The 16,507-nt window shown below is 28.7% G+C and overlaps 3 protein-coding genes across 7 annotated transcripts; 1 reads left to right on the top strand and 2 right to left on the bottom strand.

Annotated features, from left to right (window-relative positions):
- On the bottom strand, nucleotides 1-4,608 carry LOC134837301 (lon protease homolog, mitochondrial). 3 transcript variants are annotated; one of them, XM_063852673.1, is made up of 10 exons: nucleotides 4,278-4,608; nucleotides 3,949-4,210; nucleotides 3,461-3,891; nucleotides 3,209-3,379; nucleotides 2,995-3,128; nucleotides 2,706-2,914; nucleotides 2,421-2,634; nucleotides 1,586-2,363; nucleotides 1,462-1,526; nucleotides 1-288 (listed from the first exon to the last, which is right to left on the bottom strand). In XM_063852673.1, exons 1-10 carry the CDS (start codon nucleotides 4,596-4,598, stop codon nucleotides 84-86), a joined length of 2,790 nt encoding a protein of 929 aa, XP_063708743.1. In that variant the 5' UTR covers nucleotides 4,599-4,608; the 3' UTR covers nucleotides 1-83. The 3 variants fall into 3 exon arrangements, with proteins under 3 accessions (XP_063708743.1, XP_063708750.1, XP_063708758.1); XM_063852680.1 differs by having other exon boundaries at nucleotides 3,461-3,888; XM_063852688.1 differs by having other exon boundaries at nucleotides 3-288; nucleotides 3,461-3,840.
- A 447-nt stretch (nucleotides 4,609-5,055) lies between these two features.
- LOC134828048 (E3 ubiquitin-protein ligase ariadne-1) lies at nucleotides 5,056-8,032 on the bottom strand. 2 transcript variants are annotated; one of them, XM_063840995.1, is made up of 10 exons: nucleotides 7,895-8,032; nucleotides 7,305-7,520; nucleotides 7,096-7,251; nucleotides 6,939-7,019; nucleotides 6,652-6,867; nucleotides 6,322-6,597; nucleotides 6,062-6,179; nucleotides 5,844-6,007; nucleotides 5,312-5,538; nucleotides 5,056-5,233 (listed from the first exon to the last, which is right to left on the bottom strand). In XM_063840995.1, the coding sequence occupies exons 2-10, from the start codon at nucleotides 7,506-7,508 to the stop codon at nucleotides 5,149-5,151; spliced, it is 1,527 nt and encodes a 508-aa protein (XP_063697065.1). In that variant the 5' UTR covers nucleotides 7,509-7,520; nucleotides 7,895-8,032; the 3' UTR covers nucleotides 5,056-5,148. The 2 variants fall into 2 exon arrangements, with proteins under 2 accessions (XP_063697065.1, XP_063697066.1); XM_063840996.1 differs by having other exon boundaries at nucleotides 6,939-6,995.
- A 1,836-nt stretch (nucleotides 8,033-9,868) lies between these two features.
- LOC134832077 (uncharacterized) lies at nucleotides 9,869-14,387 on the top strand. 2 transcript variants are annotated; one of them, XM_063845985.1, is made up of 9 exons: nucleotides 9,869-9,998; nucleotides 10,089-10,132; nucleotides 10,204-10,480; nucleotides 10,554-11,407; nucleotides 12,167-12,238; nucleotides 12,313-12,482; nucleotides 13,013-13,038; nucleotides 13,095-13,473; nucleotides 13,528-14,387. In XM_063845985.1, the coding sequence occupies exons 2-9, from the start codon at nucleotides 10,106-10,108 to the stop codon at nucleotides 13,679-13,681; spliced, it is 1,959 nt and encodes a 652-aa protein (XP_063702055.1). In that variant the 5' UTR covers nucleotides 9,869-9,998; nucleotides 10,089-10,105; the 3' UTR covers nucleotides 13,682-14,387. The 2 variants fall into 2 exon arrangements, with proteins under 2 accessions (XP_063702055.1, XP_063702049.1); XM_063845979.1 differs by having other exon boundaries at nucleotides 12,310-12,482.
- The last annotated feature ends 2,120 nt before the right edge of the window (nucleotides 14,388-16,507 follow it).

Here is a 16,507-nt window from a genome sequence, read left to right as displayed (position 1 = left end):
AAATTTTATGATTTTAATTTAAATAAAATGTTTGTTAATTTTACTAGAATCTTTTTTATTTATTGATTTTTAGCAATTTCCAATCAAAAAAGTAAATCATATACTTGATGATAGTCACTGACATAATGAACTGTTAAATCACTTTTGATAAATTCAGGTAAATCTGAAAAATCTTTTTTGTTTTCTTCTGGCAAAATTAGACATCTGATTCCACTTCTTTTAGCAGCTATTGTTTTTTCTTTTATACCACCTACTGGAAGTATTTTACCGGTCAACGAAATTTCACCTCTAAAAAAACATTATGATAAAAAGTTAGGATGTTTCAAATTAAAAGATTTTTGGATTATTATAATGGTCGGTCCAAATTTTCTTTTTTAAACTTTTTGTCTCATTTCAATTCCAAAAGTCAAAAATCCAATAGGGCAAACTATAAAAGTTTAAAAATTCATCAAAAATTACCGTTTTTTTTGTCTATTTTCATTATTTTTCAGGGATTTTTCAATATTCTTCTTTAATTTTTTTTTTTAAATCATTGAAATTTGGTATGTTTTCAAATTTTTTTTTATGAAAAATTATTTTTCAATTTTTTAGTTGAATTGCTCTGAAATCAATTTCAAATAAGTAATACATTAAACATTATTAATACATTATTTTTGGCAAACTGAGAAAAATCGATTTTAAGTGTAAATCAAAAATAAAAGTGAATATCAATATCATAGAGTTTTCGTTCTTTCACGATTTGTTAAGCATTATGACTACTAAGTTTTGCTGTGTTTCATTTTTTCCTTTCTACGAACCTTATAGCCGAGAAAAAGGAAAATAATGCATATGTGCGATTTAACTCATTGTTCAAAACAGAATGATGTGATAAATGACACATATGCATGATGATTTTTCACCAAGATTTCGTTATTCATTTTATAACTTCAAATATTTTTGTCCCTGATGACATTTTTAACATTTATTTACCCCAATGCACATCTTAAAATGTTGACTTAGTGCACATTTTGAAGTTTGGAGCCCATATACAAATTTTAGACTTCTGACCCAGTGAGCATTCGAAATTTTCGCCTTAATGTATATTTTGAACTTTTGGCTAACTGTAAAAATAGATTTTTCATCCTAAATCTGTAAAATATAAGCATCTGAGCTACTCTATCCTAATTTTATGCGAGCATATGTGCGATTTATCGCATTATTTAAAATTTCAAGCATATGTACGATCTGGCACATTGCGATAAAACATTTTTTGAAAATTTCTCAATTTATCTGAAAGTACTCGTCTTTCTGCATATTTTCTAATTTTTAACTCAATTTGCCAAAAAAAATGCATATGTGCGATTAATCACATTTACCCTTCAAGTGTTCAAATCATTTTTTAAGCCCCCCTCCCATTTTGAAAAAAAAGTTCGAAATAAATTTGGAACGGCCTAAGTACTACATTTAAAATGAAAAGCTTACGTCATAGCGACATCGTTCTTGATAGGTTGATTTTTAGCGAGGGATAACAATGCAGTCACAATGGTCTAAAAATAAAAATAATGGATAAAATCTTAAAACAAAACAACTAACAAATTTTACTGACAATTCCAGCACTGGGTCCATCTTTTGGTGTTGCACCTTCAGGAACATGTAAATGGATATGGTTTACTTCCAAAAAGTTATTATTACATTTTTCTTTAATGAAATTCCTAGCAACTGTTAATGAAATTCTTGCCGATTCCTTCATAACATCACCCAAATTTCCTGTTACCTCCAAAGTACCATCGCTATTTTCATTATTGGTTGTAGTTTTCCTCTTAGCTGTTTCGATGTATAATGTTGAACCTCCATGAGATGTCCAAGCTAAACCCATACAAACCCCAACAGGTGTTTGTCCTGTGAACATTCTATCACGGGTGAAAACTGGTTTTCCTAATAGCTCATTCAAAAGGTCTGGCTTAATTTCCATTGTTTCGATTTCTTTTTTGACTATTTTAAAAGCAACTTTTCGAATAATTTTTTCGATTTGTTTTTGCAAATTTCGTACACCAGATTCACGGCAGTAGTTTTTGATTAGGATTGACAAAGTGTTATCAGAAATTTTGATTTGATCAACATTCAAACCACAGTCCGATCGCGCTTGCGGAACTAAATATTGTTTAGCAATCGAAATTTTCTCTTCTTCCACATATCCAGCCATTTCAATCATTTCCATTCTATCTCGAAGCGGTTCTGGAATAGTATCAATAACATTTGCTGTACATATAAATAAAACTTTTGACAGATCAACTGGAACATCTAGGTAGTGGTCTAAAAAATTTGTATTTTGTTCTGGATCTAGAAGTTCTAATAGAGCTGAACTAGGATCTCCTTGATAACCCCTTGAATGTAAATAATTATTTGTAAGCACTCAATCATTTATATATTTTATACTTTACTTTCCAATTTTGTCTACTTCGTCGATTAAAACTAAAGGATTTGAAGTTTTAGTTTTCTTTAAACATTGTATAATCTTTCCAGGCATCGCTCCTACATATGTTCTTCGGTGACCTTTTATTTCTGCCACATCCGTCATCCCTCCCACAGAAAATCTAAAGTATTCTCGGTTGAGGGCACGAGCAATACTTTTAGCTATACTTGTTTTTCCAACACCTAAAATTAATTAGGCCATAAATTATTATTAATATTATTTTTTTGAAATAACCTCATTGAGCGTTTCTAACCTGGAGGCCCGTGGAAACACATTATTTTTCCCTGAGTGCTTCCCTTAAGTTGGCTGACAGCAATGAACTCCAAAATTCTTTTTTTTATATCTTCCATTCCATAATGGTCATCATCTAAAATTTTTGTAGCTTCCTCTATATCTAAGTTTTCTTTACTCATTATTCCCCAAGGTAATACGGTAAGCCAATCCAAATAGTTTCGTGTCACACTATTTTGTTATAAAAATAAAATACATACAATTTAATCGTTAAATTTAGATTTACTTACAAGTTGGAAAAGAATACTTACTTAAACTCTGAACTATGATTTTCAAGAAAGTTTAGTTTTTTCAACTCCTCTTCAATAACCTCCATTATCGGCTGCGGTAAATTTTTGTCTTTGATTTTTTCCCTATATTTTTCCGCAATGGCATCTTTGTCATCCTTACCATTCATTTAAAAAAATAATAATAATAATAATTCTGCGAATACTTCCTTCTGAAGAAAATTACTTTTATATTTACCTTTTCAATTCCCAGTTCTTTTTTTATTGCTTTTAACTGTTCTTGTAATATATACTTTTTGTGCTGTTGTTTAACTTTTTCTTCAACCTCTCTCCCTATTTTAGCTTGCAATTTTGACAACTCAAGCTCTTTTTTTAACAATGACAGGGACAAAAACAAACGTTTTGATATCTGTAAAAAAAATAATAATGGGTAATATGTAATAAATTTAGAGGGTAAAATAAATATCAACACTGTCGCAATTTGACTTACATCCATTTCTTCTAAAATAGCTTGTAACTCATTAGGCTCAGCTGCGCTTAGAGAAGCACCCAAATCACATAAATACACTGGGTTATCTACTACCCGTTGATTTTGATGGAGCATTTGTTGAAGACTTTCACGATACAGCGGGTTCATTGTAATAATATCTCGAATAGTTTTAATGACTTCTTGAGTTAGAGCTTTTATTTCCTCTGTTTGCTTGTATTCATCATGTTTTACATTTTCTACATTTACCATCAATAATGGAGTTGCAATATGATCTCCTTCTCTTTTGTTTTTGTTAGTATTTTGGCGAGTTTCTTCGTTCATTGTATTATGTTGGTTACGTAAGCGATGTTTTCGCCTTCGCTTATCAGCATGTGTCTCATCTGTTGTTATTTTAATTTGAGTTTTAAACGTTGGGTATCTAATTATTACTTCTAAATATGTTCAAGTTCTTCCTTTCAAATTCTTCCTCAAATTACCTTTGTACTTACCTTTTCTATCTAGATCGTCGATTGTTTCAAACATTTGACTCGTAGCTCGTATTCGCCTATGAGCTGTTACCACAATTCTTAACTTGTCGCCAAGATCTTGCATTTCTTGAACCTGAGCAAATGTACCAATATCATATATATCATCCAAAGATTCAACAATTTCTTCATCGTTATTGTCATCTTTTTTTAAAAATATTCCTACATATGGTTGATTTAACTTGATTTTTCTTCGTAGTAGATCGATTAATAATGGATTTGTGATCTGCGAACAAAATAAATCTTGTAAATAAGTGTGATTATAAATGTCATCAAATATTTTTCTCTCCCACCTCCAAAATTTTCATGAATCGCGGAAAAACAGGATTACGCTTCATCGCAATGACTGGCACATGAGGCCAAACCTCAGGAATGGCAACTGTTGCGGGCAAGTTTTGGTATACATCTTCATTTTCATTTGTATTATTTTTACTGCAATACCCTCTAAAATTTAGAAAAGCAATGGGTCTTTCGTGTTCTACATTTATTATTTTATTTGATGTATATCGAAAAATCTTAAAGTTCGAATGCACTGCATATACATTTCTGTGCACTGATCTTATTGAATTAAACTTCTGTAAAACAGTTAATTTTAGTAATTTTCTGGAAAGCATGATTTCTTAACTTAATGTCACTGATTTATGGCCTAAATGAATACCCACTGGGTTCAAATTAATGTCCAATTCAAAAATTCGGTTGATAACTAGGTATTAATTGGTTTTTAGCTATTTATCATAAATACCTGAATGAAATTTATTTAAGAATTCCATATAAAAACACTAATTATATTTAAATTAAATCAAAATAAACTCAATCAATCAATGCAAACTTAAAATTAATAAAAAATTTGTGATGTGTTAAGAATGACTTTAAATAGGTTTTAGTTAGGTAAATGAATAGCTTTTAAAACAGAAAACTTGGGACATTGCATGGAGAAGTTTTGTGTAAATTATCCAAGTTTGGCGTCTCAGATTTATTATGTACATACTTCATCACATTCGATTTTGTTTTTATTGAAAATCGCGTTGATAATATAGTTCTTTTGGTTGTTAAAAATAAAAACACTTGAAGTATTGTTAATTTCAAGATTTTAAATTTATTTCTTCTAAGAAAGTGATATATGCTCTTTAAATAAAAATAAAATGTACATAGAATTTGAATTTATTATAAATCAGAGTACTCCCACCAGTCCTTTTCATATCCTTCATGTACGTGATCCAATAAAACTTTTCTACGTTTTTCACAGTATCTATAAAAAAAATAATGTTGAATATTAAATAAAGTAATAAAGTAAAGTAAATAATATTAAAATAATGTTTATGCATACCTGTATTTATCTTGCACCTTTTGTTTTATGTCAGCCAAATTTTCAGATGTTATATCGCGTTCTAAATATTCCGATAACTTTTCAGTAGCTGATTCTAAATCTTTCTGATTATCTTCGAAAATCATAGATTGGTTGTTCTTTCGCAAGTAGTAAGCAAACACATAAGTATACATCAATGTCTGGCGACATAAACATAGAATATCTACAGCTTTCCTCAAAAATTGTACCTTGTATACGAAAAAACATAATTTAATATCAATATAATTTAATTAAAACATAGAAATTCATAGAAAAAACTAAATAGAAAAAGTAGTCGCCTAAAAGAAAACCGCATTTCGATGTTGCATACTTTCGCTTTTTTGTCCTCAATTTACAACTTCGTACTCCTTATGCCTCTTCCATACACCTCACAGCCCAAGGGACTGCCCACAGAACTTCATGACACACACACACAACTAGTCGAGTTTAATACTGCATTTTTCGAAATGCGGTAAAAAAATATTAAATGGAAAATATGGCGAATTTCTATTACCTCAATCCATGACATATTATGTTGCTGCATTTCCTCCATTTTTGCTTTTACGGATGCGTAGAGTTTGTGTTCAAATTTTAACGATTGCATATGATTCATATAACGATTGTAAAAGTGAAGATATCTTGCCAGTGATGATCTGAGCTTTTCCTGGGCATCTCGTGCTACAAATAATTAAATGTATGCAAATAATGTAAAAAATCAAAGTGTTAGATTACCTGCGCGTGCTTCCTCCTCGTCGTAACGGTTACAGTTGTACCAGGAAGCTCCGTGTGGCTCCCAACTAGAAAGGCACACCCAGCAAAAATCAAATTTACAATTTTGATTCTTACAGACCTAAAATAAACATAAAAAATAAATTAAGAAGTCTAAAACTCTTTTATGAACAATTTTTATTTTTTTAAACATAAACTTACGTAGGTAGGAATTTTTTAAATATAGGATGGGAAAAATTTTTTAGGTCATAAATCGTACTAACCATATGATTACATCCTCCATCTTTTTCAATCGTAACATTACATTTTGGACATTCTTTCGTATTAGCTGCTATCCAATTGGATGTTTCAGAATCATCATCACATTTTTTTATCCATTTTTTAAGCAATCGACATTGGACAGGATCATGCCAATTTTCACCGCACTCAAAGCAAAATGTATGTCCACAAGTACACTTTACAGGTCTAGGATCGACATATTGCACTTTAATGGCATTATTGCAATCGGCAGAAGGGCACCATCGAAGCAATCTGTTGCACTGCATTGACATTTAAGAAAATTGTATTTGGTCAAGAAAATGACTCAAACTTACCTCAACAAAGCTATTCGTAACAGTTTTTTGATATCTTGATTTTACACGTTGATCCGTAACAAGAGTCATAACAGTTACGTCATCCACTAAAATATCACAATCATGTGCAGCACAGGCAATCGATTGCCCTAGACCCTCTTCTAGAATTTTGGTTGTTAGATATTCGCACCAACAAGATATACAAAAACGATGTCCACAAGCGAGACCCGTCATCATCTGTATATTTTTTTACAATAACTTTAAAAATATGTACTTAAAAGTTAATAACAACTGTTATTTGGACTTACATTGGATGGATAAGATGCGAAGCAAATTTCACATTCTTCAATACCAAGTTTCTGTATCTTAAAAGAAAGATAAGTCACAAACTTTACAAAACACAAAACATGTATAAAATAAATATATTTTTGAATAAGATAACTTGTTTTTGTTAATATTTTGTACCTTTGGTTTTGGAGTATATATAGGTTTATTAAATGGATTTATAACGCGAGCATCTTTAAACAGTTTTTCTTGATCTCCATCATAAAATCGTTCCATTAATTTTTCTTTATCCCACTTAAAGTGATTCAATAAAATTCTCGTGGTTGTAGCTGGAATCTAAGATATAAAAATATTATTATTATAGAAATTACAAATTTAAAGAGACAAACCTCAACGACAGTATTCACTTCTTTGATACAATCTACCATATGTCGTACGATATCTTCAGTTGTCAGAACTTCATACGGATAACTCTCCAAGTCTACTTGTTGTCGAGTATTATTAATATCGACATCCATTGCAAAATTATCGTCATCAGTTGATACATTTCCAGAATCATTTTCATCAGCATAGCTATCAATATCTGAATCCATTTCGTTCAAAATCTAAATGATAAACCAAAAAAATAATATTTGAATCATAAAATTTATGTTTTTATTTTTTTTACATAATGGAAATACATACATAAAAATAAAATAAATCAATTGCATTGAATTTGCAAAAAAAAATTGTTTGTTTTTTTATTTTTATTTCACTAAAAAGTAGCATACGCTTTTACTATTATTTATTAATATTAAATAATTTATGATGAAACTAATAATTTCAAGAATAGAAATTTTTCGATTACTTTAGAAAAAAATTAAAACATCATATTGAAGACGTCAAAGTTTTTAATAACAAAGGGACGCATATTTTTCTTTTATTTTTCAATTATTCCAAAAGCTTGAATTTTATACGTGTTTTAATAAAGCTAGTGTACCTCCTCCAAATTGAATTTGCTTAAAACTTATTTCCTATATTCTTTGTGAGTAATAATTTTTCTATAAGTGTTCAAATAATATTTTTTCTTTTCTTATGGAATTGACTTTGTAACAACTGTCAAAGAAATCTGTGTTTTTGAGAAGACTGAAAATGATACAATGTTATTTATATTTAAATACAAATAAATAAATACAATTTATTCCACAAAGGTAAATGCATAAAAGGTAAATGAATAATTTAACGTTATTTATATACAATACATATTGTATTAACTTTTTTGAATGAATTCCATCTGAAATTTTTACCCCCGTTAAGGCGCAAAAACAGTTTTTAGGCTCTAAACGGGCTAAAAACCTCTACACAGCTTATCTCTGTTACGTTTTAACTGATTTTGATGATTGAGGTGTCGACGGTTGGAAAGGTAGAAGACGAACAAAATTGTCTTTGTGAAAAAATATCTAAGTTTTAAATTTGAAAAGTTATTAAGCGAAAACCGCAAAAAGAGCCTATCTTTGAGTCTGCTGCATTTCTACAGCGTACTTTCTCTTTACCTCTCCTTACTGCTGAATCTATGCAGATACACAAGAAAGAAAACCCTAAAAGAATTTAACAACTACTATGATCTTCAAGTTATTCGTTATAAAATAATTGCGTTATTTTGAGACCTGCATGATATCAGAAGTTCTACATGGTTTGATATAATTTATCATATAATTTAAATATTTGCCTTCTAAAAATATAAAGTAAGGCAGGAGAAACAAAGATTTTTGGTTAATTTTTCACTGCTAACGATCTGAAGTTTCATTGTATTAAATTAGAAAAGTTTCTTGGTTATCATTGAAACGTCCACCATTCATAATCTTTGAATTATTATTTATTTATTTTTATTTTTTTGAAAGATAACGGTATGTGTTTGTCACAACGGTTTTAGGTAACATGAAATATTTTATGAAATTATCAAATACAATTTTTACCATTTTCTTTCGTCTCACACGAAATTTAGGAAAACATATTTATTTAAATTTATTTTCATATCATTTTTTATGCCATTTGGAAGAAAAAATGTGTGTCACCTGTGTTTTTTTTTTTTATATTTCAAATTAATACCGCATATCGTATGTCGTTCTTCATTACAACTAAAAATATTTTCAATTTATACATTTTTTTCTAGTTTCAATATTATTTTTTTTATCTAATGTTAAATGAAAACGACAACAGGATTCCTAAGAATCGAAAGATAATAAAATATTTGTATATTTTTATAAAGATAATTTAAAATTAAATATTAAGTAGGTTTCTAGGAACTTTCTAAGAAACATGATGATTTTTTAAAAATGGATGTGGTTAAATAATCAGAAAAATAAATTACTTTTAAAATATTTGTTTTCTTATTTACATATGTCTCATTACGTTCCAATACACAAAATTTTGTTTAACTGCTTGTGTATTTATCGCTAGCATCATGCAAAATACGAAATTGTGGATAAAAAATGGCCTATCAAGACTACCTGATTGTTCGAAACAAAATACATATATATAATACTTATATAAATAATAACACGATATAAATAATACTTATCGTTAAAATCTATATTGAATGTAACTCTATTTAGAAACAATTTCATGTTTTGCAAAACTCTAAAATAATGTACATAAAGTATTTTGTTCATAAAGACTACCTACATATGTATACAAGTACTGCCATTTTAAATGTTCAACTATATAGTGGCCTATTCAATTGAAGTCTCTTCTTGTTGGGGTCAAACAAGTATTTCATTTTATTGCTGTGCGAAAAAGAATGATGACTTATAAACATAATAATTTTAAAAATTCTGATAAAAATTTCCAGTATTTTAATAGAAATGATTAATAAAATTTATTTATAAACATTTTCATACTTAATTTTTGAAGTATGCCATTCAGAGTTATTTAAATAACGTGAAAGTGCATACAGTAACATTCCCTGAATTTTATATACTTACAGTTTGAAAGTTTTGCTTTTATTTCGTCTCTTGGATTTAAGTCCCAGGAATGAATAAATATTCATCGTTTTTAATGAAAGTTAGTGATATAAACTAAAGGAAATTCTCAAAATTACTTAGGTAATGTTAACTTCAATCAAGCATTATGTGCGACAAAAATAAAAAATTAAAGTCTATTTTCTTTTTTTTAATATTAAATGTCATTTTCAGAAAACGTATAACTAATTATGATATCCAATCTAGAAGTGAAAAAGGTAAATAATTTTAACATTAGACAAATATTCTTTCAAGTGATAAAATACTAAATATTTGACGATTTTTACAGGAACGCCCGGATGAGGCTGAAATACGAGAAATGGCTGCTAAAATGTCTGAACAACATAAGCAGCAAATGGCGAAAATTCAACAATCCACTCAAAGAAATACACAGGCACCAAGTCCTGTTCTACCTCCTGGTGGCCAGACTAATATATTGAGTTACCTAACAAGGAGTCAAAAGCAAAATTTACTTGAACAGCAACATCCAAGTAGTAGTAAATCTTGTGACACAAATGAGATTGTTGACGATAAGAAAGACGAGGAAAGTCAAAAAGGACATTTTGGTGGGTTTTTCAATGAAAACAAAAGCAAAGTAAACCAAATTATAATTTTATTTTTATATTACCAATCGAACAGGATGGACTTCATTTCAAAACAACAACAAAGTTTTTATTCCTTACATATTTCGCCAGTCAGAAAAGTATTGTGCTGTCAGAATGGTTGAAAGTAAACTACTAAATAAGTTTTTAAACAGTCTTCATCAGGATATTTATAGCTGTACATGTGTGAGAAGCTATTATATCACAGAAATTGAAAGTCGTTTACTCAATGAAATTAATCAAAAGCACTGTGATTTGCAATTTGGAAGAGACCCCTTTACTGTCAAAGATCTCGTGGTGCGGTTGAATGATGCAACAAAATTCCACGAATTCTTAGACGTTTGTCATCGAAAGCTTTTGATGGGTAGCCATACTGCGAATGAAAAGTGTGGCTTTATCAGAATAAATAAGGAATCAGTAGTCCCATATACAATTCGCGAAGATCAAAAAATGGTACCTCTTTTTTACTTTGAAGGAGAGACAGACAACTTGAAACAGAAGGCTGACTATTTGTCCGGTTGGGATTTATCTTACTTGAAATTTTGTTGTAAAGTGCAGGGAATAAGAAATGAGTTGTTTGCAAGTGATTCAGTAGCAGTCATTAGTTTAACAGATATTAAGGGATATTTTCCTCCCGGAACGGAGTTTGAAGATTATTGGCCAAGCAAAGTTGTAGATACTCAGTTATTACTTGGTTCAAAAACTCCGTCCAATATTATTCACTGGACTAGACAACCTGCACAGCCACCACCAAAAGTAATTCCATCACAATCTAAAGCAAACGTTACTAATCAGCGAAAAAACGTCCAAATATGTCATCAAAACTCAAACCCACTTACTCGAACCGGTCAAACAATACGAAATTCAGTGGACATAGCAGAAGCAGTTAGAGTAAGATTTTATAAATTTAAGTTGATATCATTTTATTCTCAGTAGCTTCGCATTTGTTTAGTTTTGTATTATTATTTTATTTTATTTTGCAATATTTCATAGGTATATAAAAAAAGGGAGAAAAAATATGTATTAAAAATCATGTTATTTAAAACTTGATTATTTAGCATGTTGACGATAATTTTATATTTATCTCCACGTCACAAGGGCGGATCCAGGGAGAAGGGGGGGCAAAAAATAAAAAATTGTCTTTTTTGTCATTTTTGTAACTTTTAGTACATTTCGAGCTGAAAGAGGGGGGGGCAAATCTAATTAAAATAGTCTTTTTAGTCAATTTTCAGGTCTTTTTTTTTATCAATTTTTAGGTATTTTTTGTGATTTTTAGTATATTTTGAGCTGAAAGGGGGGGGGCAACTGCCCCCCATGCCACCTCCCCCCCCCCTCGATCCCCCCTTGCCACGTCAGTACATTTGATGTTGGGCTTTTTGTGGATAATAATTATAAACTTTTCCTACAACTTACTACCGTAATTTTTTTAGTACAATATTAAATACTAATAAATGAAAAATGATAGATGAATGAGCGAAAACGTAAAAAGAAGTTGAGTTCAAATGAATCCAAATTTCATTAAATGAACATTTCCTCATATTTAAATCAGAATCATGTATTTGAATCATTTGAATGTTTTTTCGTCCCTAAAACAAAGTTTGAAGTCAAAAAGAATGCACATTAATATTGATAAATTTTAACTTTAATTAGGCCCTAACAAATGGTTGGACAGATATTGATCCATTGTTGCGGCAACAAGTAATATCTTCTAGAATGGCTCAGGTACTAGGATACTAGATAAATTTTAAAGAATACTCCTGTACAATAATAGAATATTTAAAAAATATTTTTAGCAGCAAAGGTCACCATATAACTCAACATTACAAAATAGAAACCAAATGCAAAACTTACTATCTACTCCATATGGAACATACAACGCGCAATCAAATCAAATTTCGAGGAATTCTTCTCAAGCACCGCCACCTTTAGTCAGGACCAACCAAAGCCAATCAGCTGCTGCTCATATGTAAGAGAAAAAAAGATTATTTATTTAGAATTATTTAAGACACATTAGGGTGTTCCAAAAACGTTTTCTGTTTCGCGTTACATTTTTGAAATAAAAACCATGGGGGATTGGAGATATAGGAATTTTATATAGTTTTTTGTTTTTAATACTTATTCGTATTGAAAAATAATAAAAAAAAATCTTCAATTTTGAATTATTTCCTATTTTTTCTTTTTCCAAAAATATTTTGTAAAATTTTTCTAAAAAATTATTTTTAAATTTTTTGATCGTTATTTTTTGTTCTTTAATTAATTCTTGATTTTTAATCGAAATATTATTTAATAAATATCCTCAAAAATAGTTTAAAAGGTCAAAATTGTTGAAAAGCAACTAAAACATTTGCTAAAAAAGCTAGCAAAACTTGATTTCTTAATTCATCTAATATGAAAAAGGATTTTAAAATTTTTCATAAAAATGATGGGGGAGAAATCGCGAAACAAGATACGTTTTTTGAACACCCTTACTGTACATTAAAAGTTATTTTTTTATAGGACCCAAATGGCAGCCGCGATGTCATGTAAGATTTTTTGTTTTCATTTATATTAGGTTTATTACACACAATTTTGATTTTAGCTCACTCACCTCAACAGCAAAGAAGCCTTAATTCGATGACCAATGGTCGAAACATCAACAGTGGCTCGATTATCTCACAAAGGGCGTCTTCAAATTCACAACAAAACAAAAATGATTATAGAGTAATCCCATATCCTTCTCAAGGACAAGAAAGTAATCAAACAGTTACCCAATATCAGTCATACCCAGCATATAAAGTTCAAAGAATCGCTATACAATCAGTTACAGTTTCTTGTATTAATATGACAGCCTACATTCATCAAGATTATTTAATGCTGTTACCAGATTTGAAAGACATATTTTTTCCTACATTACAATCATTGGATATGTGTCGTAAATTATTAGCAACATTGGATATACAACTGTATAAGGGTAACAGGTAAGGCGAATACGTGTATTTGTAAAATAAATCAGTTTCATAAGTTTTTTTTAGATTACAATATCAAGCACTACAAGAAAGTGGGAAGTCTAATATTGATGGTGTGCCTCTTGTTCAAGTTCGAGATATTTTGAAATGTTTACCACAATTAAATTACATGATTCGTTCTCATGAACCTCTTGCTAATAAGAGAGCTAGAATAAGCTAAGAGTTTGTACCGATTCTTTAGAGGGTATATTCTTATTTATTACAAAGCGAGAAAACTAGACAGTGCACCTCGAATTTACTGAACTGTAAACAATCATCGAAATTTCGTTTTAAAGCAAATAAAAAATCAAATGTAATTTTGACCGGAAATGTGTAAATACAAAAGTTTTATTTATAATGGGTGCATTCAAGAATGCTTATCGATGGACATCAATGATTTTTTCCAAAATTTTTTTCATCGAGCGCGTTCAAGTTAAAAACAAGTTCAAGTATTGTTCGATTCATCGAGAATCATCAAAAATCGTAAAAATATATCATTAAAGTCAAAAATAGTAATCAAAACACACATTTATGATCGAAAAAAAATAGCAGAAAAAAATCATGATAGAAGCGATGAGTGATCTTGAATGCATCCATTGGGTGCATCAACGCTTCTACCAACCTCCATCAACTCACCAATATCAACGCCTTTATCATAAAAACAAGTGATTTTACAATTTTCTAATTTATTTTGGAAGCCATCTTAAGAAATTATCACGAAACTTATTTACATTTAATAAAATTTCAAGCAAACAACATAAATACTAGGTATGTTAAAAAAAACTTTACGATGATCAGTTTGATCTTGACATAACATTTTCTAATAGGTCAATGTAAGATTTTAAAAATTATGAAGTTTTTTTTTATAAAAAAATCGAGCATCAATAGTATCAGAAACAAAACTTTAACAATTATATAAATATTTTATGTTTTAAAGCTATATAGAAAATTATTATTAGGAATTTATTTTTTTTTTAATTTTTTTTAGAAACAATTGAATTATTTATATAATAATAAAATGTAAACAAACTATAAACATTGATAATATAAATTATTTGTTGTTTTATCCATGTTCTCTAATTTTCTGGGCTGCTTAATTGTTTTCTACATTCCAAGAGGTAAGCAAAATTCATATATATAGTTTGATGACATTTAAAGAACGACTCCAAACATATTAAACACATATAGGCAAACAGCGCATGTTCTTAATGTTTTAAACGTCAACTTCAACTGAAAGTGCGAATAAAATAGGAACAAAATAATAAATCTATTTCGAATCGGCCAATTCAAATTAAATAATTATAATAAAAAGAAAAATATGAAATTATTTAGAACAATTAGTTGATTTGTAATACGTGTATTCATTATTTTTCTCTAACATGTATGAAAAAATTAAGATTCTCTAAAATAGTACAACTTTTATTTATTTTTTAATTTGATGGACTGCAATCTGTGTATTACAAACGACTAAGACCTAAAACGAGAGAGCTCAATTTAAAAAAAAACGAGATTAATGAAATTTTTATTATTTTTCTGGTAGTCTCGGTGAAGAAAATACTTTTAAAGTAAGTAAAAATATTTAAAATAGATATAGATAAATATTTAGTATAAAAATCTTTAATGAAAGCTTTCTTTAATTAATAGTGAAAAATGGAAAAAATGTGGCGAAAAGTCAATCAAGGTTTGTCTTCTAGCAAGTTGAGTCGTTTTCAGACAGACACTGCTGGATTTGGCGAAGATACAAAAGTAGTAGCTATTACAAAACAAAATGAGCTGAAGTGCAAATATATGGCAGATAATCAATACTCAAGATCAAAAAGGCGAAGGAAAGTAAATCTCAAAAAACAAACGTAAGTCTAGGTACTTAGTGAAAGTTTTAAAAGAATAGCAATTAGAAAAAAAAAATTCACATTATTTTAAAACTCTGGGAGTTGCGGGAATCCTCAAATTTAAGTGAAAAAACAAAAAAATCGCAACATCAAAAGAAAACATTTGTAAAAAGTAAAAAATTAGCAAACATCATACTTAAACATTTTTTTCAAATTTCGAATTAAAAAAATTGGAAAAAATTAATAAAATTTTAGTAAATTTATTTCGAAATTGTCAGATAATATTAAATTTAATTGAATTTTTCAATTTTAAAGATGAAAACTTAAATTTCAAATTAGAAACCAAATTTGAATTCAAATTCAAATTTGAAATTTCAAATTCAAATTTGAAAAGTTTAACTGCTTATATCTCGAAAAGTATTCAACTTTTTCAAAATATTTTTGCAAATTCTAAAAGTACTTGAAATTACCTTTCCAATGGTATATATCATGAATGTCATCTTATGTCAAAAACCAGCGAATTTGAAGTTCGCATCTCGCAAATTTGCTGTTTTTTCGAGAATTTGCGAGATTCGAACTTCAAATTCGTTAAAAAAGAGAAAATTAGAGAGAGAACTTTAAAGGAGAGTTAAAGGCATGATATATATCATTTGAAAGGTAATTTCAAGTACTTTTAGAATTTGCAAAAATATTTTGAAAAAGTTGTATACTTTTCGAGATACAAGCAGTTGAACTTTTCAAATTTGAATTTGAAATTTCAAATTTGAATTTGAATTCAAATTTGGTTTCAAATTTGAAATTTAAGTTTTCATCTTTAAAATTGAAAAATTCAATTAAATTTAATATTATCTGACAATTTCGAAATAAATTTACTAAAATTTTATAATTTTTTCCCAATTTCGAAAAATTTCGAAATTTGAAAAACATTTTTAAATATGATATTTGCTAATTTTCTACTTTTAACAAATGTTTTCTTTTGTTACTGCGATTTTTTTATTTTCCTCTTAATTTGAGGATTCCCGCAACTCCCTGGTGAATACAAAGTTTTTTTTTAAATATTAGACTATCTACTTTTATGAGATAGTTTTTGTTAACAGCTAAAAATAAGAAGAACAAATGGTAGTAGTTATTACCATATAATAATATTAATATAAAGAGCGACATGTTTTACATATTAT

Source organism: Culicoides brevitarsis, chromosome 1 (assembly GCF_036172545.1).
Source record: "Culicoides brevitarsis isolate CSIRO-B50_1 chromosome 1, AGI_CSIRO_Cbre_v1, whole genome shotgun sequence".
Classification (NCBI taxonomy): domain Eukaryota; kingdom Metazoa; phylum Arthropoda; class Insecta; order Diptera; family Ceratopogonidae; genus Culicoides; species Culicoides brevitarsis.
This window is presented reverse-complemented; position numbering and strand designations above follow the sequence as displayed.

What these genes read in the sequence shown, in the direction of transcription:
- LOC134837301 (XM_063852673.1), bottom strand. Translation starts at nt 4,598, where the DNA reads ATGCTTTCCAGAAAATTACTAAAATTAACTGTTTTACAGAAGTTTAAT. An exon ending in AAGAACTGGGAATTGAAAAG is followed by an intron (nt 3,129 to 3,208) that starts GTAAATATAAAA and finishes ATGAATGGTAAG; the next exon opens with GATGACAAAGATGCCATTGC. An exon ending in AATCATAGTTCAGAGTTTAA is followed by an intron (nt 2,915 to 2,994) that starts GTAAGTATTCTT and finishes ATAACAAAATAG; the next exon opens with TGTGACACGAAACTATTTGG.
- LOC134828048 (XM_063840995.1), bottom strand. Translation starts at nt 7,508, where the DNA reads ATGGATTCAGATATTGATAGCTATGCTGATGAAAATGATTCTGGAAAT. An exon ending in TATATACTCCAAAACCAAAG is followed by an intron (nt 7,020 to 7,095) that starts GTACAAAATATT and finishes TGTTTTGTAAAG; the next exon opens with TTTGTGACTTATCTTTCTTT. An exon ending in ATAATATGTCATGGATTGAG is followed by an intron (nt 5,539 to 5,843) that starts GTAATAGAAATT and finishes TTCGTATACAAG; the next exon opens with GTACAATTTTTGAGGAAAGC.
- LOC134832077 (XM_063845979.1), top strand. Translation starts at nt 10,106, where the DNA reads ATGATATCCAATCTAGAAGTGAAAAAG. An exon ending in ACATAGCAGAAGCAGTTAGA is followed by an intron (nt 11,408 to 12,166) that starts GTAAGATTTTAT and finishes AACTTTAATTAG; the next exon opens with GCCCTAACAAATGGTTGGAC. An exon ending in CAACTGTATAAGGGTAACAG is followed by an intron (nt 13,474 to 13,527) that starts GTAAGGCGAATA and finishes AGTTTTTTTTAG; the next exon opens with ATTACAATATCAAGCACTAC.